Source organism: Pristis pectinata, chromosome 3 (genome assembly GCF_009764475.1).
Source record: "Pristis pectinata isolate sPriPec2 chromosome 3, sPriPec2.1.pri, whole genome shotgun sequence".
Classification (NCBI taxonomy): domain Eukaryota; kingdom Metazoa; phylum Chordata; class Chondrichthyes; order Rhinopristiformes; family Pristidae; genus Pristis; species Pristis pectinata.
The window spans coordinates 75,669,344-75,694,108 of record NC_067407.1 but is presented as its reverse complement, the minus strand read 5'-3'; the positions used below and the strand labels follow the sequence as shown (position 1 = coordinate 75,694,108).

Genomic DNA, 24,765 nt, shown 5'->3' with positions numbered 1-24,765 from the left:
TAACAATTGACATACAAACACAGGGAGTAAAATATATAAACTGAACCTCTCAATCTCTTACTAAGTGAACATGATACAAAAGAATTTGAAAAGAAATTTGATTATATGAAAAGAGAACCCCAAAATTAAAAAAAATAATAAACAAAAGCAAACCAAAAACTTCAAAAAAAAAGCTGGACTGTTATTTCTTCGGTTAAAAAAAACATTATTATGTCGTTAACTCCGCTCCTCTATATTCAAATAGAAGGTTATTGAAAGGGATTTGAAAAAGGTCTGCTTACATCACATGGAAATACTGAATAAATGGGCTCCAAATTTCCTCAAATCTAAGCAAAGGGTCAACAGTACTACTCCTAATTTTTTCTAAGTTTAAACATGTCATAGTTTGAGAAACCCATTGAAATGTGGTAGGAGGTATAGGATCCTTCCATTTAAATAGAATGGATGTCTTGGCCATTAATGTAACATATGTAATCATACGACAAGCTGAAGCGGATAGATGGCCGGAATCCATCATTGGTAACCCAAAAATCGCAGTAATAGGATGAGGTTGTAAATCGATATTCAATACAATTGAGATAATATTAAAAATGTCTTTCCAATATTTTTCCAAAAGAGGGCAGGACCAAAACATATGTGTCAGGGAAAACGCCTCTGAATTACATCTGTCACATATAGGATTTATATGGTGATAAAAACGGGCTAATGGGCTATATCCTGAGACATATGGGTCCTGTGAACCACCTTAAACTGTATCAAAGAATGTCTAGCACACATTGAAGATGTATTAACTAATTGGAGAATTTTCTTCCATGTCTTTATAGGTAAAAGTTTCTGAAGTTCTCTTTCCCATTCATTCTTAATTTTATCAAGTGTCTCTAGATGTGTTTTCATAATCAGATCATAAATTATTGCTATCAAGCCCTTCTCATAAGGATTAAATCCTAAAATTTTTTCTGTAATTTCAATTTTATGTGGTATCAGAAAAGTAGGTAAAATAACTTTTAAAAAATTTCTAATCTGTAAATATCGAAAAAAATGTGATCTCGGCAAGTTGTATTTATTAGACAACTGTTCGAAAGACAAAAGAGAATTATCAATGAATAGATCACGAAAGCATATTATTCCCTTCATTTTCCATAAAGAAAAAGCTAAGTCAATTCTGGATGGTTGAAAGAAAAAATTGGATTGGATAGGACTTGATAAAATGAATTTATTCAATCCAAAAAATTTAAGAAATTGAAACCATATTCATATTGTATGTTTAATTATTGGGTTAATTATTTGTTTACTCAATTTAGTAAGTGCAAAAGGGAGCGAGGCTCCTAAAATAGAAGCTAATGAAAACCCTTGCACAGACTCATGCTCAAGATCCACCCATCGGGGACATTGAATTACATATAACTCTTGTGTCCAGAAAATTAAATGTCTAACATTAATTGCCCAGTAGTAATATCTAAAGTTAGGCAAAGCCATACCGCCATCCTTTTTTAATTTCTGTAAATATTTCTTACTTAACCTTGGGTTCTTATTCTGCCATATATATGAAAGAATTTTAGAGTCAATAGTATCAAAAAAAGATTTCAAGATGAAGGTTGGAACCGCCTGGAATAAATACAAAAATTTCAGTGGTGAAGTTTTAACCTGCATACATACCTCTGATATTAAAAAGAACCTTAATATGTAGTAATACAGAAAATGGTGGGAATACTCAGCAGGTCGAGCAGCATCTGTCAGAGAGAAACAGAGTTAACATTTCTGACCTTTCATCAGAACTATTAAATGTAATTCCATCACAACAAATAAGAAATAGTGTTCAAAATCATGGTTTCCATCTTTGTAAAATGCTAAAATAAATTTACATGGTTGATAGTAAGACGGAGAATGTACAGCAATTAATCCAAGAACTTATCATTCCCATTGCTTAAAGAAATACAGCAGTTGGATTATCAATCAGTGTCCCTTATTCATAAACTCCATCTCCTGCAGACTTAATAGGAACCTGAGGGGCAATTTTTTAACACAGAGGGTGGTGTGTCAATAGAATATACCTGTTTGGTAACCAAAGGTGGTAAGAAATATGGGACAAAAATGATACATGATCTCAGTGAATAGTGAAACTGATGAGGGAGTCCAAATACCCACCACTCGATCCAGTATTTCTATCAAGAAAGACTAAATCTTTACAGAGGTAATTCTTCCACGGGCAGAGAGTTCCAAACTAGAGATCTTAAGTATAAAATAGTTTCTAATAAATCCAGTAAGGAATTCAGGAGAAACTTCTTGACTCAGAGACTTGACTTGCTTCCACAGGGAATGCAAGTCACAGAAACATGCAGAAGTGTTGGGATCTCTGCTGCTGGGCAGTTTTATAAGCACTGTGTTAGAACAGAACATAGAACAGTACAGCACAGTACAGGCCCTACGGCCCACAATGTTGTGCCGACCTTTAAACCTCACCTGAGACTATCTAACCCCCTCCTCCCACATATCCATCTATTTTAAATTCCTCCAAATGCTTATCTAGTAATCTCTTGAATTTGACCGATGTACCTGCCTGCACCACCGCCCCAGGCAGCGCATTCCATGCCCCAACCACTCTCTGGGTAGAAAACCTTCCTCTGATATCTCCCTTGAACTTCCCACCCATTACCTTAAAGCTATGCCCTCTTGTATTGAACATTGGTGCCCTGGGAAAGAGGCGCTGGCTCTATCTATTTCTCTCAATATTTTGTACACCTCTATCATATCTCCTCTCATCCTCCTTCTCTCCAAACAGTAAATCCCTAGCTCCCTTAGTCTGTTGTCATAATGCATACTCTCTCAACCAGGCAGCATCCTGGTAAATCTCCTCTGCACCCTTTCCGACGTTTCCACATCCTTCCTATAATGAGGCGACCAGAACTGGACACAGTACTCTGAGCTCTTGATCTTCAGTCTCTCCTCAATCAATCAAAGGCTCTGCTGGCATATTGAAGGTGATGCTGAATTTTACCATAGATGTCTGTCTTCACTGAGAGGTGGCTCCCAAGGTATGGGAAGTGGTCCACATTTTCCAGAGTCTTGCTATGGAGGACATTGTTCAGTGTTGTACAGTAAGGGCAGATCAGTAGAGGACTTTTTTTTTATAAATCTTCAGTTTAAAGCCCATTGTCATATGCTTTATTGAAGAAGCTGACGGTGACAGGTGATAATGATAGGAGACTTGATAGTGAGGGGGACAGACAGGAGATTCTGTGGCTGCAGAAGAGATGCCAGGATGGTATGTTGCCCCTCCTGGTGCCAGGGTCAAGGATGCCTCTGAGTAGCTGCAGAAAATTCTCGAGCGGGAGGGCGAACATCCAGAGGTCGTTGTACATGTTGGTACAAACAACATTGGTAGAACAAGGGATGAGGTTCTGCAGAATGAATGCAGGGAGTTAGGTAAGAAGTTTAGAAGCAGGTCCTTGAGGGTAGTGATCTCCGGGTTACTCCCTGTGTACGGTCTACTGAGGTCAGAAGTAGAAAGATAGGCCAGGTAGATTTGTGGCTGAAGAGCTGGTTCCGGGGGTAGGGATTCAGGTTCCTGGACCATTGGGATCTCTTCTGAGATGGAGGTGACCTGTACAAGTGGGACAGGTTGCACTTGAACCAGGGAGGCACCAATATCCTTGTAGGGGAAATTTGCTAGTGCTACATAGGAGGGTTTAAACTAGATTGGCAGGAGGGTGGGACTCTGAGCAGGAACAAATCATGGGATAAAGCAATAGCCAGTGAGAGCAAATTTAGTAATTAGGATAGCCAGGGGCACAGTAAAGGCAGGGAAAGGAATACCCAGTTAAACTACATTTATTTCAATGCATGAGGTTTAACAGGTAAGGCAGACGAACTCAGAATGTGGATTGGCTCTGAGGACTGGGATGTTTTAGCCATAACAGAAACGTGGCTGAGAAAAGGCCAGGACTGACAGCTCAATATTCTAGGATACAAATGCTACAGGCGTGACAGAGGTACAGATAAGTGAGGAGGGAGTGTTGCCTTTTTGATAAGGGAGGACATAACAACAGTACTTAGAGATGATATTCTTGGGAAATTGTCCAGTGAGGCCATATGGGTAGAACTTAGAAACAAGAAGGGGAGGGTCACTCTAATGGGGCTGTATTATAGACCCCCCAATAGTCAGCGGGAACTTGAGGAGCTGGTGTGCAGAGAAATTGCTCATAGTTGTAAGAATAATACGGTTGTATTAGTGGGAGATTTTAATTCCCCGGTATTGGCTGAACTACCCAGAGTGTTAAGGACCCGGATGGGGTGGAATTTGTGAAATGTGTCCAGGAAAGTTTCTTGAGTCAATATATAGAGGGCCCTACTTGGGAGGATGCAATACTAGACCTTCTCTTAGGGAACAAGGCAGGGCAGGTAACTGAAGTGGCAGTTAGGGAGCACTTCGGCTCTAGTGACCACAATTCTATTAATTTTAAGATAGTGATGGAAAAGAACAAGGCAGGTCCACAGGTTAGGGTCCTAAACTGGAGCAGGGCTAATTTTAGGGGAATTAGGCAGGATCTAGCAGAGGTTGATTGGGTGAGCCTGTTTGAAGGGAAAGGAATGAATGGCAAGTGGGAGGCTTTTACGAGGGAGATATCAAGAGTCCAGGAGCAGCATGTTCCTGTAAGGCTGAAGGGTAAACCTGCCAAGTTAGGGAGCCCTGGCTGACGAGAGATATTAAAGCTCTGGTCAAGAAAAAGTAGGAAGCATACATTGGATTCAGGAGGTTGGGGACGAGTGAATCCTTTGACTATAAAAGAGATTAAAAATACTCTTAAGAGGGAAATCAGAAGGGCAAAGAGAGGGTATGAGATGGATCTGGCAGGTAAGCTGGTCTGGAAGGTTAGGTCCCATGGAATCCAGGGAGAACTAGTTAGGTGGATTCAGAATTGGCTCAGAGATAGGAAGCAGAGGGTGGTGGTTGAAGGTTGTTTCTTGGAATGGAGGCCACAGGGGTTGGTGTTGGGGACCCTTGTTATTCATTATTTATACAAATGATTTGGATATGAATGCACAAGGCTTGATCAGTAAGTTTGCGGATGACACGGAATTAGGAGGTGTTGTTGATACTGAAGGTTATCGTAGACTACAGGGGGATCTTGATCAGTTAGGGAAATGGGCCAAGGAGTAGCAAATGAATTTCAATACAGATAAGTGTGAGGTGATTCATTTTGGAAAGTCAAGTCAGTGTAGGACTTATAGTATGAACAGTAGGGCACTAGGAAGTGTAATGGAACAGAAGGACCTAGGAGTACAAGTGAAAAGTTAGTTGAAAGCGGCATCACAGGTAGACAGGGTGGTGAAAAAAGCATTTAGCATGCTGGCCTTCATCAGTCAGGGCATTGAATATAGGAGTTGGGACATTATGTTGCAATTATATAAGTCGTCGGTGAGGCCGCACTTGGAGTACTGTGTACAGTGTTGGTCATCAAAAACGTGGTTAAACGGGAAAGAGTGCAGAAAAGATTTACGAGGATGTTGCCAGGACTAGAGGTCCTGAGTTATAGGGAGAGCTTGACCAGGCAAGGTTTCTTGGAGCGTAGGAGAATGAGGGATGACCTTACTGATGTTTATAAAATCATGAGGGGCAGAGATAAGGTGGATGGTGGGAGTCTTTTCCCCAGGGTAGGGGAGTCCAAAACTAGGGGGCATAGATTTAGGGTGAAAGTGGAAAGATTTAAAAGGGGCTTGAGGGGTAATTTTTTCACGCAGAGGGTGGTGAGTATATGGAATGAGCTGCCAGAGGAAGTGATTGAGGCAGGTACAGTAGTATCCATTTAAGAAGCACTTGCAGGGGAGGGGCTTAGAGGGATATGGGCTGAATGCAGGAAATTGGGACTAGAAAGGTGGGCATCATGGTCAGCATAGACTTGTTGGGCCAAAGGGCCTGTATCTGTGCTGTATTGTTCTATGACTCTATAACTCCACCATCTACTAACTGCTTGATGGACACTGGGATTATTATTTAATAAATATCTGAATATTACCATTAATAGTTGATTTAAATTGTTTCAATTTGGGTGCTGTGCATTAAAAATCAAATAAATACAACAAATTTTAGTCAGCAAAGGAATGACCTTGTAATGTTTTTAAGATTTACAATAGGTCCTCAGTTACTCATCAAAAGGAAGTAGAAGCAACCTACCATCATGGTGTGTGGCAATGCATCATTTTAAAATTTGTACTGCTTATAAGTAGGAACTTCTTGTGTTAAAGGTTGTAATAACAATGCAACTGAATTGAGTAGGAATGGGAATAAAAAGTCAAATACTGTGCATGTTGGAAATGTAAGTTGAAAATAGAAAATGCTGGAAAGGCTCAGCAAGTCAGGCAGTTTCTGTGGAGGATGCAACAGTATTGATTTTCTCATGCAAGGTCACTGGGCTGAAAGGTTATCTTTGTTTCTCTCTCCACAGTGGAACAGTAGGAGTCCATTCAGCATTTGTTGCTTTTGCTCCATATCCTTTGATCCCTTCCTTAATAGAAGTCTCTTGGTCTCATTCTTGAAACTTTAACTCATTTCCCTAACAGAATTAATCTGAAAAACTGTTGTAATGAATTTACCTCCAGTATGATGTTGTTGTGCCATGATGCTCAACCAAGGTCCACTCTGTCCTCCTTGATGGACTAAATGTATTTTCTGGCATGATTTTCAAGTAAAGCCAGTGGCTGACAAACATTTGCCCGTCAGTTATAGCAAAAAAGAGATTTTGGTGAGGCCTTGTTCTACACAAATTAGCTGAAAATTACATTAGAGCTTCTTGATGTTATGATAGGTGCATTATAAATTCTTTTCCTTTCAGATGTACAGCCTACTGTGAAACCCGTTAAAACCAAAGGCCACCAGCTGTCTGACACAGAAAAAATGGTGTCACTGAGGAACAGAATTTACCAAACAAATGCACAGATTCAAGAGCTGGAGAGTGAGCTGAAGAATTCCATGGTGCCCTCTACAGTCACTAATGCTATGCAGAGTTCTCTCAGAGACTCTCAGGTACTTATGATTGTTGTAACCTTTCCAACTTTTGTCATCTTGGACCCAGTGGTCTGATGGACAACTCTGTTTGGCCAGCTCTCAGATACCACCTCATACCATAGAACCATAGAAAAATACAGCACAATACAGGCCCTTCACCCACCATGTTGTGCCGCCCTTCAAACCACACCTAAGACTATCTAACCCCTTCCTCCCACATATCCCTCTAACTTAAGTTCCTCCATATGCTTATCGAACAATCCCTTGAACTTGTCCAATGTATCACCCTCCACCACCACCCCAGGCAGCACATTCCATGCACCAACCACTCTCTGGGTGAAACACCTCCCTCTGACATCTCCCTTGAACTTCTCACCCAATACCCTAAAGCCATGTTCTCTTGTTTTGAGCATTGGCGCCCTGGAAAAGAGGCGCTGGCTGTCCATTCTATTTATTCCTCTCAATATCTTGTATACCTCTATCATGTCTCCCCTCATCCTCCTTCTCTCCAATGAGAACAGCCCCAGCTCCTTTAGTCTCTCCTCATAATCCATACTGTCTAATCCAGGCAGCATCCTGGTAAATCTCTTCTGCACCCTTTCCAACGCCTCCACATCCTTCCTATAATGAGGCAACCAGAACTGGACACAGTACTCTAAGTGTGGCCTAACCAGGGTTTATAAAGCTGCATCATCACCTCGCGGCTCTTAAACTCGATCCCCCGACTTATGAAAGCTAACATCCCATAAGCTTTCTTAACTACGCTATCCACCTGTGAGGCAACTTTCAGTGATCTGTGGATATGAAGCCCCCAGATCCCTCTGCTCCTCTACACTGCCCAGAATCCTGCCATTTGCCTTGTACACCACCTTGGAGTTTATCCTTCCAAAGTGTACTACCTCATACTTCTCTGGATTGAACTCCATTTGCCACTTGTCAGCCCAGCTCTGCATCCTATCAATATCCTTCTGCAAGCTTCGATAGTCCTCCACACTATCCACAACACCACCAATCTTTGTGTCATCTGCAAACTTGCTAACCCAGCCGTCCACCCCCTCATCTAAGAAGTTAATAAATATCACAAAAAGTAGAGGTCCCAGAACCGATCCCTGCGGGACACCTCTAGTCACAGCCCTCCAATCCGAATGCAACCCCTCCACCACAACCCTCTGCTTTCTACAGGCAAGCCAATTTTGAATCCACACAGTCAAGCTTCCCCAGATCCCTTGGCCTCTGATCTTCTGAAGAAGCCTATCTTGTGGAACCTTGTCAAACGCTTTACTAAAATCCATGTAGACCACATCCACTGCACTACCCTCATCAATCTTCCTGGTCACCTCCTCAAAGAACCCTATCAGGCTTGTGAGGCAAGATCTTCCCTTCACAAAGCCATGCTGGCTGTCCCTAATCAGTCCACGTTTCTCCAAATGCTCACAGATCCTATCTCTTAGAACCCTTTCTAACAGCTTACCCACCACAGACGTAAGGCTCACTGGTCTGTAATTCCCTGGACTATCCCTACTTTTTGAATAAGGGGACAACATTCGCCACCCTCCAATCCTCCGGTACCATCCCCATTGACAACGAGGACTCAAAGATCCTAACCAACGGTTCAGCAATCTCCTCCCTCAGCTCACAAAGCAGCCTGGGGAATATTCCATCAGGCCTTGGGGACTTATCTGTCCTAACATTTTCTAACAACTCCAACACATCCTCTCTCTTAATATCTACATACTCTAGAACATTACCCTCACCTACACTGTTCTCAGCATCATCAAGACCCCTCCCCTTGGTGAATACTGAAGAGAAGTATTCATTGAGAACCTCACTCACTTCCACAGCTTCCAGGCACATCCTCCCACCTTTGTCTTTAATCGGACCTACCTTTACCCTAGCCATCCTTCTGCTCTTTACGTACGAGAAAAAAGCCTTGGGATTCTCCTTAACCCTACGCGCCAAAGCCTTTTCATGTCCCCTTCTCGCTCTCCTCAGCCCTTTCTTAAGTTCCTTCCTTGCTATTCTATATTCCTCACAAGCCCTGTCCAATCCTTGCTGCTTACACCTTATGTATGCTGCCCTCTTCTTCCTAACTAGTTCCACCTCTCTCGTCACCCACGGTTCCTTCACCCTACCATTCCTTCTCTGCCTCACCGGGACAAATTTATCCCTAACATCCTGCAAAAGATCCCTGAACATTGACCACATCTCCATAGTACATTTCCCTTCAAAAATGTAATCCCAATTTACACTCCCAAGTTCTCGCCTTATAGCCTCGTAATTCGCCTTTCCCCAATTAAATATCTTCCCGTCCTCTTTGCTCCTATCCCTGTCCATGACAATTCTAAAGGTTATGGAGCAATGGTCACTGTCCCCCAAATGCTCACCCACCGATAGATCTGTCACCTGACCCAGTTCATTACCTAAAACTAGATCTAATATGGCATTCCCGCTCGTCGGCCTGTCAACATACTGTGTCAGGAATCCGTCCTGGACACACTTAACAAACTGCACCCCATCTAAACCTTTGGCACTAAGTAGGTGCCAATCAATATTTGGATAGTTGAAGTCTTCCATTATAAATACCCTGTTATTTTTGCATCTCTTACCAAAAAATGCCTCCCAATCTGCTCCTCAGTATCCCTACTGCTACCAGCGGGCCTATAGAATACTCCCAGGAGGGTAACTGCCCCTTTCTTGTTCCTAACTTCCACCCATATTGACTCTAGAGAGGATCCTTCTGCATTATCTACCCTTTCTGCAGCTGTACCAATGTCCCTGATCAGTATCGCCACCCCTCCTCCTCTTCTCCCCCCCTCCCTATCCCTTTTAAAACACTGAAAACCAGGAATATTCAATATCCATTCCCGCCCCGATGTCAGCCATATCTCTGTAATAGCCACAATATCATAGTCCCATGCACTTTAGCCCATCCACCTTACTACTTTTGTAGCCTGTACTCTGCTTCTCCTTCCTCAAAGTCTCTCTACTTGTCAGATCTGCCTCTTCCCCATCCGCTTCTTCCTCTGACCTACTCCTCCGGTTCCCTTCCCCCACGCAGTCTAGTTTAAACCCTCTTGAACCACCCTAGCAAACCTGGCCGCAAGGATATTGGCCCCCCTCAGGTTTGGGTGTAACCCATCCTCTCTGTACAGGTCTCACCTTCCCCAGAAGAGATCCCAATGATCCAAAAATCTAAAACCTTCCCTCCTGCACCAACTTCTCAGCCATACATTTATCTGCCATCTCCTCCTATTCCTACCTTCACTATCGCGTGGCACAGGCAGCAATCCCGAGATGGCTACCCTCGAGGTCCTGTCCTTCAGCCTTCTGCCTAGCTCGCTAAACTCACTTTTCAGGACCTCATCCCTCTTCCCACCTATGTTGTTGGTACCAACATGAACCACGACTTCTGGCTGATCTCCCTCCCGCTCTAGAATCCTGTGGACCCGATCAGTGACATCCCGGACCCTGGCACCTGGCAGGCAACGTACCATCCGGGATTCATGCTCACTGCCACAGAACCTCCTATCTGTTTCCCTGACTATCGAGTCCCCTATCACTATTGCCTTCCTTTTCTCCTCCCTTCCCTTCTGAGCAATAGGACTGGTCCCAGTGCCATAGATCTGGCTACTGCTGCTAGGCCCCGGCAGGTCATCTCCCTCAACAGCCTCCAAAGCGGAAAACCTGTTACTGAGGGGAACGGCCTCCGGGGTCCTCTGCTCTATCTGCCTGTTTGTTTTCTTTTTCCTTTTCCCTCCCTTGACAGTCACCATTCTACCTACTTCCTGGACTCCAGAATTACCTGCTCTAAGGGGGGTGACCGTCTCCTTATGTACAGTATCTACAAAACTCTCCCCCTCCTTGATGCTGCGCAGTGTTTGAAGCTGTAACTCCAGCTCATCGATTTTGAGCCGAAGTTCCTCCAGCCTCAAGCACCTACTGCAGTTGTGGCCATCTTGGACCGCAGCAAGGTCCACGAGTTCCCACATCAAGCAGCTGTAGCACACCACCATGTCCTCCATCTGAACTAATTACTTTTTTTTTCCCCCTAGTTTTTCCTACTTAAAAATTTGTAACAGAGAACAGGTAAACCTTACCTTTACCTACCTACCAACCCCTAGACCATGACCCCACCAACGAACACCAGGCCACCATCTCCCACACTGTCACAGATCTCATCACATCAGGAGATCTCCCCTCCACAGCCTCCAAACTGATAGTACCCCAAACCCACACTTCCCGCTTCCATCTCTTACCCAAGATCCACAAACAGGACTGTCCTGATAGGCCCGTTGTTTCTGCCTGCTCTTGCCCAACTGAAATTATCTCCTCATATCTTGACTCCTGTCTCCACTTGTCCAGTCCCTTTCCACCTGCGTCTGGGACACCTCACATGCCCTCCACCATTGTGACAATTTCTGATTTCCCTGCCCACACCATCTCATCTTCACTGTGGATGTCCTTTCTTTATACACCTCCATCCCCCGTCAGGAAGGTCTTAAAGCCATCCACTTCTTTCTGCAACAAATATCCAACCAGTTCCCCTTTACCAGCACTCTTATCCACTTGGCTGAACTTGTTCTTACCTGAACATCTTCTCTTTCGACTCCTCTCACTTTCTACAAATCAAAGGTGTAGCCATGTGCACCCACATTGGCCCTAGCTATGCCTGTCTTTTCGATGGCTACATGGAACAGTCCTTGTTCCAAACATTCTCTGGCACCACTCCCCAACTCTTTCTCCGTTACATTGACGAATGCATTGGTACTGCTTCCAGCAGCTGTGCGCACTTGTCAATTTTATCGTCTTCGCCACTAACTTCCATCCTACTTTAAAATTCACGTGGGCCATTTCTGACACTTCTCTCCCTTTTCCACTAATCACTGTTTCCAAAAGTCCTGCCAGACTCAAAGATTTATACACAAACATACTCTGGTCCAGGTCCTCTGTCCATGCAAACTCCTAAAAAGCTGGGCTATTTAGGCTATATTGTCTTTCCTGGTTCTTAATGCCAAACAGCATCAATTCATGCTTTTCTGCTAACCTATCTCTGTCCTCTTGAAGTCTATTACTGTCTTCCTCACTGCTTACCACAAGTCCAAACAGAAGGCAGGGAACTACAGGCCAGTTAGTTTAAAATCAATCGTTAGCAAAATGTGAGAGTCAAAAATCAAAGTGGAAATGGAGCAAAAAACAAACTGCTGGAGGAACTCAGCAGGTTAAATGGCATCTGTGGAGGGAAGGGAGTTATCAACATTTTGTGTTGAAACCCTGCATTCAGTCCTGATGCAGGGTTTCGACCTGAAACGTTGCCAATGCCTGCCCCCCCCCCCCCCCCCCACACACAGATGCTGTTTGACCAGCTGAGTTCCTTCAGCAGATTTTGTTGCTCCAGATTCCAGCATTTGCAGTCTCTTGTGTCATTATCATCAAAGAGGAAATAACTAATCATTTAGGAAAGAATCAGAATCAGATTTATTATCACTGTCATATTTCATGAAATTTGTTGTTTTGCAGCAGCAATTAAGTGCAAGACAAAAATTACTATAAGTTGCAAAAATAAATAAATAGTGCAAAAGAGGAATAGCGAGAATATAATCAAATATGGTTTCATGAAAGGAAATCATGTTCGACAAATTTGCTCGAATTCTTTGGGATGCAACAGGGAGAAAATATAGTGTATTTAGATTTTAAAAGGTATTTGACAAGGTGCCACATAAGAGGCTGGTGCATAAGTTAAGAACCTATGGTAATGGAGGAATTGTGTTAACATGGATTGAAAATTGACTGTCACATAGAAAACAAATAGTTGGAATAAATGGGTCTTTTTCAGGCTGGAGGGATGTAACAAGTGGAGTACCCCAAGGATTGGTTCTTGACCCTCAGTTGTTCACTATCTACGTTAACACTGTGGAAGAGGGAATGAAATGTAAGGTTTCCAAGTTTGCCAATGATATGAAAATGGGTGGGACATGTTGCAATGAGGACATTGTGATTCTGCAACAGGATATAGATAGACTGAGTGATTGGGTGAAATCCGAGAGTTTAATGTGGGGAAGTGTGAGGTCATCCACTTCGGTGAGAGGAATCAAAAGGCGGATTATTATCTAAGTGGAAAGAGAGTGCAAATGATTGAAGTTCAGAGGGATCCAGGTGTTCTAGTGCATGAATCACAAATAGCCAGCAGGCAGGTCCAACAAGCAGCTAAGAAGGCAGGGGTTGCCAGGGGTTGGATTTAAGAATAGGATGTTTTATAGTTCTACAAGGTGTTGGTGAGGTCACACCTGGATACTGTGAACGGTTTTGGTCCCTTTACCTAAAAAAAAGATATCACAGCATTGAAGGCAGTCCAAAGGAGATCCACCAGGCTAATTCCTGGGATGAGAGGATTGTTTTATCAAGAGAGGCTGGACAGTTTGGGTCTGTATTCCTTGGAGTTTAGAAGAATGAGGGGTGACCTTATTCAAACATACAAGATCCTAATGCAGTTGACTCATGAGATATTCTCACAAGTAGGCAAGTCATGAATAAGGGACATAGCTACAAAATAAGGGCTGGGTCACTTAAACTGAGTTTGTAGAAATTTCTTCTCTCAGAGGGTAGTGATCCCCTGGAATTCTCTGCCCCTGAGGGTGGTGGAGGCCGGATCATTAGATATATTTAAGTTGGAGATAGATAAATATTTGAAAGACTGAGGAATTGCAGGTTATGGGGAACTGGCACAGAAGAGGAGTTGAGGCCAGCGCAGATCAGTCATGATCATATTGAATGGTGGGGCAGGCTATGAGGGGCCGAGTGGCCTGCTCCTGCTCCTATTTTCTTGTGTTCTTGTATTAAAATTTGATATCTGTAAATTTTGAAATTTTACCTCGCACACCCATATCCAAATCCTTAATAATTATCTAGAAAGTAGTAGTCTTAGCTACTGGGGAACATCACCGTGCAATCTCTACCAGGCTGAAAAACAACCTTTCATTAAAACTCTGGTTCCACTCCCTGCCAACTATATTCAGCTTTGGTACTTGTTGAATTATTCACTTGATATGGGCCATGCACTCCCTGTTTCTTTATTTCATCATACTCTCTTTTGTCATTTGGGGAACTTTGGTTTTGGTTCACCTATCCTTCCCCTTAAGATATCCTACTTGGCTTATACATGAAACATCCTGTCTTTAAAGTTAACACATTGCTCTGTTACAATTTACTAGCCAATCATTTGTTCCACTTTATCTTGGCCAGGTGCTATTTTATCCTGCTGAAGTTAGCCCTCCTGCAATTAAGAAGTTTGGGTTTAAACTGCTTCTTGTCCTTCTACATTACCCTGGTGATCACTGATCGCCAAGTCTTCTTCCACTGTCATTTGGCCTACCTCATTCTCCAGCAATGCATCCTTCCTCATTGGGCCAGAAACATTCCAGTAGTTTCCTGGAGTCTCCCTTATTGCTCAATACTCTGATGTAATCCAGTTCAATACTGGGGTAAGTAAAGTTTCCTAATATGCTCCCTATCTAGCTTTTTAATTCACTTTTACTGCAGGTCCTGCATGCCAATCACAAGCCTTCTGGTTTGCATAGAATTCTTAAAACTTATTTCTTTGTATAAAACTGTAGTGAGGAAAAGATGCACTTACTGAGCCAGGCCAGGTGACAGACCTGATAGTGGGTGAACATTTTGGGAATAGTGACCACAACTCATTATGTTTTAAGCTAGTTATGAGTAAGGACATAATTGGATCTTGTGGGAAGATTCTGAATTGGGGGAGGGCAAATTACAACAGGATGAGACAGGAGCTAAGGGGCGTTGAGTGGGAGTAGCTGCTGTCGGACAAGTCCATGTCTGACATGTGGGAGTTGTTTAAAGAGCAGCTGATCAGAGTTCAGGATCAGCATATTCCGGTAAGGAGTAGGACAAGGATGGTAAGGTAAAGGAACCTTAGATGATCCAAGCGGTCCTAAATTTAGTCAGGAAGGAAAAGGAAACATGAGTAAGGTTTAGGAAGCTAAAATCATTCTGGGCCCATGTGGAATATAAAGATAGCAGGAAAGTGCTCAGGCAGGTGATTAGGAAGGCTAAAAGGGGTTATGGAATATCCTTGGCAAGCAGGATCAAGGAGAATCCCAAGGCATTTTAGACATATTAAGAAAAAGAGGACAGGATAGGTCCATTCAAGGATAAAGGAAGGAATTTGTGCTTAGAGCAAGTGGCTGAAGTAATAAATGAGTACTTTGCATCGGTATTTATCAAGGAGAAGGATTTGGAGAATAGTGAAAACAAAGTGAAGCATGCTAATGTGCTGAAACATTTTGAGATTCAGGAGGAGGTTATGCTGGGTCTTCTGAAAAGCATTAAGGTGGATAAGTCCCCAGGGCCTGATGGCATATATCCCAGAATATTGAAAGAAGCAAGTGAGGAGATTGCTGAGGCTTTGACAAAGATCTTTGTGTCCTCACTAGCAACAGGCGAGGTCCCAGAGGACTGGAGAGTAGCAAATGTTGTGCCTTTGTTCAAGAAGGGAAATAGGGATAATCCAGGTAATTATAGGCCAGTGAGCCTTGTGTCCTTGGCAGGGAAACTATTGGAGAGGATACTGAGGGATAGGATTTAAATGCATTTGGAAAGGCATGGCCTGCTTAGGGACAGTCAGCATGGCTTTGTGCAGGGCAGGTCACACCTTACAAACTTGATTGAGTTTTTGAGGAGTGACAAAAGTGCTTCATGAGGGTAAGGCAGTGGATGTTATCTACATAGACTTTAGTAAGGTATTTGATAAGGTCCCTCATGGTAGGTTGATTCAGAAGATAAAGATGCATGGGATCCAGTGTGAATTGCAAGTTTGAATTCAGAACTGACTTGCTCATAGAAGACAAAGAGTGGGGGCGGAAGGCTGTTATTCTGGCTGGAGGTCCATGACCAGTCGTGTTTTGCAAGGATCGGTGCTGGGACCTCTGTTGTTTGTGACATATGTTAATGATTTGGATTATAATGTAGATGGGTGGATTAGCAAGTTTGCAGATGACACCAAGATTGGCGGAGTTGGGACAGTGTGAAGGACTATCAAAGAATACAGCGGGATATAGATCAGTTACAGATATGGGCAGAGAAGTGGCAGATGGAGTTTAATCTGGGAATGCTGCACTTTGGGAGGTCAAATGAAAGGAGAAAGTGTACAGTTAATGGTAGGCTTCTTAATAGCATTGAGGTAAAGAGGGATCTTGGGGTCCAGGTCCATAGTTCACTGAAAGTGGTTACGCAAGTGGATAAGGTGGGAAAAAAGGCATATGGCATGCTTCATTGGTAGGGATGTTGAGTATAAGAGTGAGGAAGTCGTGCTGCATCTATGTAACACTTCAGTCAGACTGCACTTGGAGTATTGCATGCAGTTCTGGTTGCCCCACTATAGGAAGGATGTGGAGACTGTGGAGAGGGTGCAGAAGAGGTTTACCTGGATGCTGCCTGGATCAGAGGGTGTGAACTATAACGAAAGGTTGGACAAACTTGGGTTGTTCTCCCTAGAGTGTCGGAGGCTGAGGGTAGACCTGATAGAGGGTTTTAAAGTTATGAGAGGCATAGACAGGGTAGATGGTCAGAATCCTTTTTCCCCAGGGTAGAAATGTCAAATACCAGAGGACATGCTTTTAAAGTTAGAGGGGGGAAGTTTAAAGGCAACATAAGGGACAAGCTTTTACTCAGAGGGTGGTAGGTGCCTGAAATGGGTTACCAGGGGTAGTAATGGAAGCAGGCAGTTTGGTGGAGTTCAAGAGGCTTTTAGATAGACACATGGATATGAGGGGAATGGAGGGATATGGATGATACACAGGAGGAGGACATTTACTATAAATTGGCATCAAGACCAGCACAACATTGTGGGCTGAAGGGCTTGTTCAGTGCTGTACTGTTCTATGTTCTATATGTTAATCTGGGGTGTTTCTTCTCCACCCACCTCTCTTCATTGCTGATTGTGTGTGTTTCTAAGAAAATACACCTGGCCATTCTTCATTGCTGAACCGTGAAGCATGGACTTTTAGAAATAACGAATTACAGGAGGAATCTGTGTTCAGGACAATTCATCGAAAGTACAATCTGAAGTTTACAATGGCAAAATAATGGCCTGCATTGTTACTAAGAGTTAATTAACTAGATTATTCTTTTCTTTTGAGAAAAATTATAATATTGTGGCTAATTTTCTGATTTAACAACAGGGTGATATTGCAAAGCTGCATCAATCCAATGCATTTCTTCATAGGAAAATAACAGTAAGTGAAGGCCGTTTTGGTTAATTCTCTGTATTTCTCAGTGTTGACTTCCTGATTCCATGAATGTACTCTTGAGTTAACATAACCTTTATGCAGTCCTTCAAAGAATATGTTCATTTGTCTTACTATTGTGGGTAATCAACTTAAAGTCTCTGGGTGTTGCCGGACACAGGGTTCCTGTATACAGAGATACAAGAGACTGCTGATGCTGGAATCTGGAGCAACAAACTGATGCAGGGTTTCGACCTGAAATGTCGGCAGTTCCTTTCCTCCCACAGATGCTGCTTGACCCGCTGAGTTCCTCCAGCAAATTGTTTGATGCTCCCGTATAAAGAGTTTGGATAATTTTGGCTCAGCTCTTAGGGACACTCTCTCAACATCAGCCTCGACCAACATGGAATATCACATAATTAGCAATCACGCCTCAAAGGTCCAAGCATTCATTGTCCTTTGGTGTCATTAAAAATTCACTGAAAGATGTTCCAGAAAGCTAGGAAGCAACTGAAAGTAAGCAGTAGAGGAAGACAGATTAGGGGAGGCAACGTTAGATTGGGGACATAGGTTTTCAGAAAGCTTTTGGAGGAGAGGAGGGAGGTTGTCAGAGTCAGAGCGTGAAGGGTAGTTGCAGGACTTAATTTATGGGGTAGGGAGGGGCAGGTCCATGGATATTTTCATGGATATGTGAAGACCAGGGTTTAGAAAGGTAGGTAGGAAACCAGTGAAGGGTAGTTGTTAATCATGGTTTTTGACTCTTCTGTTCATCTGATGCGCAGCAGCACAAAGTAGATACTGTGGGATGCATGGGTGAACTAAAGTTATTCAATGATGGGGAGCTAAAACAATGATTCAGCTAGTGAGAGATTATATGTTCCAGCGAAGGCCGGCAAAGTTTTAACCATACCTTGCGTGTTATTGTTCTAGTTAGAATTTGGTGTGGAATTCTGGCAAAACAGGAAAGACGAGAGAGGGGGTTGGTGTGGAGCAGTTTAGGCAGCCATAAATAATTGCAGATGTTTGGGTTTGCTTATCTAATGCCCAAGTGTCTTGATCAGCATTAAATAATTTCTCTGCCCGAATGCATTCCAGCCATAAAACAGGCCTTGATCCCGGGTTACAGAACATCTTGTTCCAGGTTCCTCCCATTATACTTAAAAACTTTCTAAAACAGTAGCAGAAAGAACCAATTTTTTTTTGTCTTTATGACAAATATTTGAGTATTTTAGGAAGCTATTTTTTATGGCTTAAGTCAAAATCAAAAACTTAAAAAGCTTCTTAGATTGCAGGTTCTTAAGTTTGCCTGATATACTAGAATGAGAATTGAAAAATTAAGCATGTATGTAACTAATCTGGTGGGAGTTGAGTGCTGATGTGGAGCATTGACTTTTTTTGCTTGGTTTTACTTGTGACTATGTTTGTTTGACACTGAATTCAGTGTTTTGTAAACAGGAGAATAGGTGCAATAGTAGGTACATTTTCATGTTTAGCTTCTGGAATGCAACTTATGCAGACAATTTAGTACTGATAATCATAGTGAAGAACCCCATTCAATGAGAGCATAGATCAACACTTCTGAAGATAGTTTACCTAATTCCTAAAGATTCATTTTACTCACAGAAGAATTGGCAATGTTGTTTCCTGCACCCGATTCTTCAACTTTGTATTTCTGTCAACCAAGTGCCACTGATGGGAAAATTACATTGCAAAAAATGTACCTTCAAATATCCTTCACCTTTAAGTTTTTTTAATGTTCAGTTCCACAACCTGTAACCATTGGAAATAATATTCTCATGTTTTGAATGAAAATGGTACAAATAAGCTTCCTCTTGGTGTGTATATATACAGTAGCTACTATAAATCCCACTGCAGAGACCTGAGCACAATACCCAGGCTCACAATGGAGTGCAGCTGCCTTTTGGTGAGATATTAAACTGAGCTCCTCATTCGTCCTCTCACCTAAATGTCAAAGCAGTGGGTGAAGAAGTGTGGGAAATTTCTGTGGTGTCCTCACTAAGACACTTCCAAACAACATCATGTCAACTGACGAACTGGTCATTAACTAAATGCAGTTTGAGAAACCTTGCTGTGTGAAATTGGCCACTATATCAGGTACATTATAACAAAGATTACATTACAAAGTACTGATTGGGGTGTCTTGAGGGAAAACTATGATATGATTTCATAATATGATTTATAATTTACTTTTTATTTTATGTGTTTCATTCAAAAATGAAAATAAAAAGCTTTACATTTCTCCCTTTTCTGAATCTAGGCTCTTGAAAATTATATTGAAAGAATCCTTAATGAACATAAAGTGAGCAAAAATGTTAAAGAGTAAGTATTTATTATACCTCAATGTATGTTTTTCTTAAATTTATATATTGGAGTCAATAATGCTCCAATTTTGCAATGGGTGAGCTTGGTAGTTGTAGAACTAACCTTAAATATATATCAAACTATAAACTTTGTGCTCCTATCCTATCCTTGTTTATTAATATTTATAAATGTAGATTGATCTCAAGTCACAGTAGATAGAATTTCTTCAGTTATAAACTGGCAACTACAAAGCACCCAAGACCAGTTACTGTTTCAAAACAGTTTTCAACAAAAAAATATACCTACTAATGTATTGAATTGGTGTGGTCTAATCTTCCATTCATTTGCACTGGTAAACCTTGCAGCCTCAATACCACGAGTCCCTCTGCACCTCCCTCTGGCCTGAAAATTGCTGTGGCTGAATTTCTAAGTTGCCATGCATAACAAATATATCTATTTTAATCTAAGCTTCCAGTGTGACAAGTAGGTGTAACTAAGCTCACATTTTACAATTGGCTCTTCTGGAAGAAAGTAAGGTGAAGCAGGAATCCATTATTCTCTAATATACAGGTCTGTTTAGGTGTTGAGGCCAATAGTGCAGTTGGAAAGTAATGTAGGATTGCTGTTTACTGAGTTAGTATCTTTTTAAGATTCTTCAAGAGGTAAAGAATCTGTTAATAAAATAACTGTTTTTAGTTGATTGTTAATATTTTTCTATCTTAGGAACTTTTGGCACATGGTTAATGACCTTCTGGATTCTGCTGAGAATAAAATTGCTGAAGTCTCTGGGTAATGGGCGACATGCCCACATCGTGCTATTGGACTTCTTACAAAGCTCCACTCACCTAAATATGTGGGCACTGAAAATGTTAACACTAACAAAGTAGTTTGATAGAAATGACACTTTGCAATAATTTGACAAGGATTATAATTTTCATATATTTGTTACTCAATGGACTTCAAAATTAGATTGTCTCTGCACTGTATAATTCTGAAAGTTCTTTCCCAATTTGGCAACAACAACTTGTATTTATATAGCACCTTTTACACAGTAAGATGTCTTAAAAAATGAATGGGAGTGTTTTTGAATAAGATTTGATACAAGCTAAGTAAGAAGATATTAGAATAAATGACCAAAAGCTTGGTAAAAGAGTTTCATTTTAAGAGCTTCTTAAAGGTGGAGGGGTGGCAAAGAGATGACTTGGCTTAGTGAGAAGCTCCAAAGCTTAAGCAACAAAAGGAATACTCATCGATGATGGAGCAATAAAATTTGGGATTGAGCAGGATGTCAGAAATGGAATCCTGTCCCTGTTTTAAATTAATTGTATTCCAATAAAGTATATTTTGACTTCCCTGAAATTGAACCACAAATCACCTTTTATACCTCCTCATAATCTTCTTAGTTTCCCTTTCCATTTCTTTTCCTTGATTTTTATTTCTCCTTTGTGTATTATTTCATTAATTATGTGCATCTTTTAAAATCGTGTTTTACTATAACTTTTCCAACAGCAGAGCTACAGCTTTTGCTTTTTGCTTATGAGGAAGAATGTACTTAGCTTGTGCTTTATTCACTTAGTTTTTAAAAATGTCCTATCACTGCTCTGCACACTGGCATACCAGCGAGTTAATCTGAGCTGTCAGCCCTGTAATCATGCTGAAAATGGATTGATTTTAGTATAACACCTGTACTTTGCTCCTCTTTACCTCTACCAGTCTACTCTGCAGGAATTACAGTTCAATCTTGATATGATGTTCCTTGTTGTATCACAGTTTCAGATATACTGTGGGTATTATCACGTCTATCAAGATGGAAATTAGCTGACTATTAGGTTTATTTATATTGGTGGTTTTAAAGTTGTCCCTCACATCCACACTATATCTAGGTTGCACTATGTCTAGACACAGAATGTACCAAAGCATTACATAACCAACGAAATGTAGAATAAACAGTATAGAAACAAGCTGGTGGTGTTTATACTTAACAAGTCCACTCCAGTTTCATCTGCTTCATCTCAGCTTTTCATCATATCTATTCCCTCTTCTTTCCTGGTTATCTGATTTCTCTTTGAAAACATCTTAGCTATTTGCTTCAACCACTTCTTGTGATAGCGAATTCCACATTCTAAACATGCTCCTTATTTCTGTTTTGAATTTATCAGTATTTTTATTTTCAGCTCCTAGTTTTGAATTCTCCTAGAAATGGAAATCTTTTCCCACATTTACTCTATTTAAACCACCTTTATTTTTAGAGACCCTTCACATATCTCCTGTAATTCTATAAGAATGAAACTGTCCAGTAGAACCATATAATGTAACTGCTTTCTCCTTCTATATTGGTACATGCATTGTGTATGGACCTGGAAGAAAGTTTGCTCTTTCCAATCAATTACCTTAGCCTTTGTCTTTCTGTTGCTCTTGATCTTAATCTTGAAGCTCAGTATGTTTCAATCACTTCCATTGCAGATATTCTCCTACTCTTCCATCTGATGCAATTCATTCACTCTATGAGAACCAGCTTTGGTTCCTTTCATGTCAGATTTTAATGTACTAAGTGTTGTAGGAGGTTTATACACTGTTTAATCCCGGAGCTCCCTATCCAGCAGCACTTTGAGAGTAACTTCACCAGAAGGATTACAGCAGTTTAAGCCATTTGGTCCAATGTATCTATGCTAGTGTTTATGCTCCAAGTCCACTCTCACATCACCCTGAAGTCTGAAATGCTTATCATTATGTACTCAGTGGAGATGCAGTAAATGCTGATCTTACAATGGTGTCTATATCCCCCAAATGAAGAAAACAAATTCCTTCTTTCCTTTTGCAACTTATTCTGCAAGCTTCTTTTTGGGGCTGGTTAAAATCTCCACGATTTGTTATTCTTTGTCTCCTACTTGCCTTAAATTTACCTATATATTTCATTTTCCCCTTCCATTCTGTGATGGTCTGTAATATCTCTCCATGAAAGTGGTGAGTTTTATCTTTTAATCCAATCCATGTGGATTCTGTGCAACCTACAATGGGTCAGGTGCTTTCGTTTTTCCTTTTTCTGATTCTCTACCTGCCCTCTGTCCTTCTCTCTCCTTCCTAAATGTGATTATTTGCTAGTCACTCCTACATTATCCATAATCCTCTTTATAAATGTTATTTGTTTGTTTATGGGATGTGATGACAACGAGGCATTTATTGTTCATCCCTAATAACCCCTGAACCGAGGACCTGGTTAAGAGTCAATTGCATTACCGCCACTTCATCCCACTTTGTCATGAATTCTATATACGTTCCTACACAATAGTTGAAGTTATTTTATACATTATCATTTTTATTTTTGATTATTTTATCTTTATGTCCTACCACTTTACTCCTTTTGGTTGCCTTTTATTCTCTTTCCCTGATTCTCTCAATGTTATGTTGCTTTATTTCAAAATAGTCTCTCCCTCCATGTTATTACAACAATAGTTATTCTTTCTAAGAGAATGCTGGTCCCCATCTGGTTGAAGTGCAGTTATTCTCAACATAGCATGTCCTTCTTCTCCTTTTATTGGATGCTGGTATGGGATCCGTCCTTGTTCCACTTCTTTAGCTATGTATTGACTTAGTTGATTACTTTGTCTCTGAGTTGGTTTGAAAGTGGTTTGGGTAATTATCCAGTGTAATTGTCAAGGTCCTGCCATTCCACTTAATTCCTAACTCAGGTAACAGTTGTTCCTTTAATCCAGACTATTTAACTGCATGCAAAACTAAAGTTCCTTCAAAATGGATTATATTAATCTCCTGATGGGTTTGTTTATCAAATTATTCACACAAGATTAATTAACATAGCACTACAAAAGCGACCTTTTAAAAACATAAGGAAGCATGGAACAATGACAAATGGGGAAAAGTGGGGCAGTGGTTATGTTACTGTAGATGTAATCAGAGACATGGTCTAAAGATCCAGAGAATGTGTTCTGTTAATTGTCAAAGGGGTTCTCCCAGTTGTTTCTGATAGCTTTGCAAGAGATAGAAAGCACTATTTACACTTTATTTATGATGTCCATGGGTCTTCCAGCTACATAATATCAAAATACAAGGGAATCCACTGTAGAAATTCCACTCCATCATATCTTTTGTCTTGTTTTTTTGGACCCAAGGATTTGGATTTCAACTTTTGGATGAATATAATGTTGCTGACTTTGGTTAGAAATAGTTTTTGAAGTTTCAGCATGTCCTTCCATCACCCATATTTTTACAAACAACAGAAGACAATGGGAAAGTGCACGGTATTTAAAATAACACTTTGGTCTTCTAAGTTGCCCCCAGAACTATCCAGGATGTTAAACTTTAATTCCTGGAGAGACCAGGAAAATATTGGAGTATGTGGAGCCCTAGATAGATCAGGGGTGTAAATATATCTGAGTTATCCAATAATTTCATTTTGTTGTATTGAAGCTGGTAGGAATTCACCTTGTGTGGGGTTCATTCTGTTCAGAGAGTGCCAACATGTGGTTTGGGGCACTAAATGTCAATTGAGGGAGACCGATTACATTGAATGCATACTAGACCTAGATTAGAGGGCCTGTGTGTATTTTACAGCAGTATGCTGAGCGTGAGATAAATCACAGCCTAATGTACAGACGAGTTTTTGCATTTGAAAATATCTGATTACTTAATGTACCTATGTGTAACGTGCTCAAGATTTGGAGAGAAGACTAATGTTCATTGTAGGGTAAATGTAGTTTTTAATAAATTGCTATTAATTTATAAAATCGAGAAGTGCATTCTGCTCTTTGGGTAAGTACTTCCTCTTTGAAAGAGCTAAAATCCACTTAGATCCACTCCCCAGCTCTTTCTCTACAGCTGTGCAGAAGGTTTCTTTTCCCATGGAATTGGTTTATTACCTGCATTGCTTTACAGGTAACAAATTCCAGGTGAAAAAAAAATCCTCCTCTTTCCCTTGGTTCTTTCGACAGCTATCATAAATATACGTACAGTGGCTATTGACTCCTTCCACCTGTAGAAACAATGTCTTTTTATTGTTCTTTAAAAGCTTTAGTGATCCTCAGAACTTTTCAACAAAACTATTGAGTGAGTTGAAGTTGGATTAAAAACAACTAAACAGCTCCATCTAGTGGAATGAACATGGTAGCCCCAAAAGCCTTAGTTTTAAAGATGTGTACAGTAAGTTACTTGACTGGATAATTACAGTACATGATTCACACA

General features: G+C 41.1%; 1 protein-coding gene across 2 annotated transcripts in view; it reads left to right on the top strand.

Annotated features, from left to right (window-relative positions):
• Nucleotides 1–24,247, top strand: part of LOC127568314 (uncharacterized protein C6orf118-like) — a 40,627-nt gene extending 16,380 nt beyond the window's left edge. The window contains exons 7-10 of one of the 2 annotated variants that reach the window (XM_052011926.1): nucleotides 6,831–7,021; nucleotides 17,203–17,256; nucleotides 19,526–19,587; nucleotides 20,293–24,247. In XM_052011926.1, the coding sequence (XP_051867886.1) occupies nucleotides 6,831–7,021; nucleotides 17,203–17,256; nucleotides 19,526–19,587; nucleotides 20,293–20,362 (377 nt within the window). In that variant the 3' untranslated portion in view covers nucleotides 20,363–24,247. The remainder of the gene's footprint in view (nucleotides 1–6,830; nucleotides 7,022–17,202; nucleotides 17,257–19,525; nucleotides 19,588–20,292) is intronic. The other variant, XM_052011927.1, reaches the window with a different exon arrangement.
• The last annotated feature ends 518 nt before the right edge of the window (nucleotides 24,248–24,765 follow it).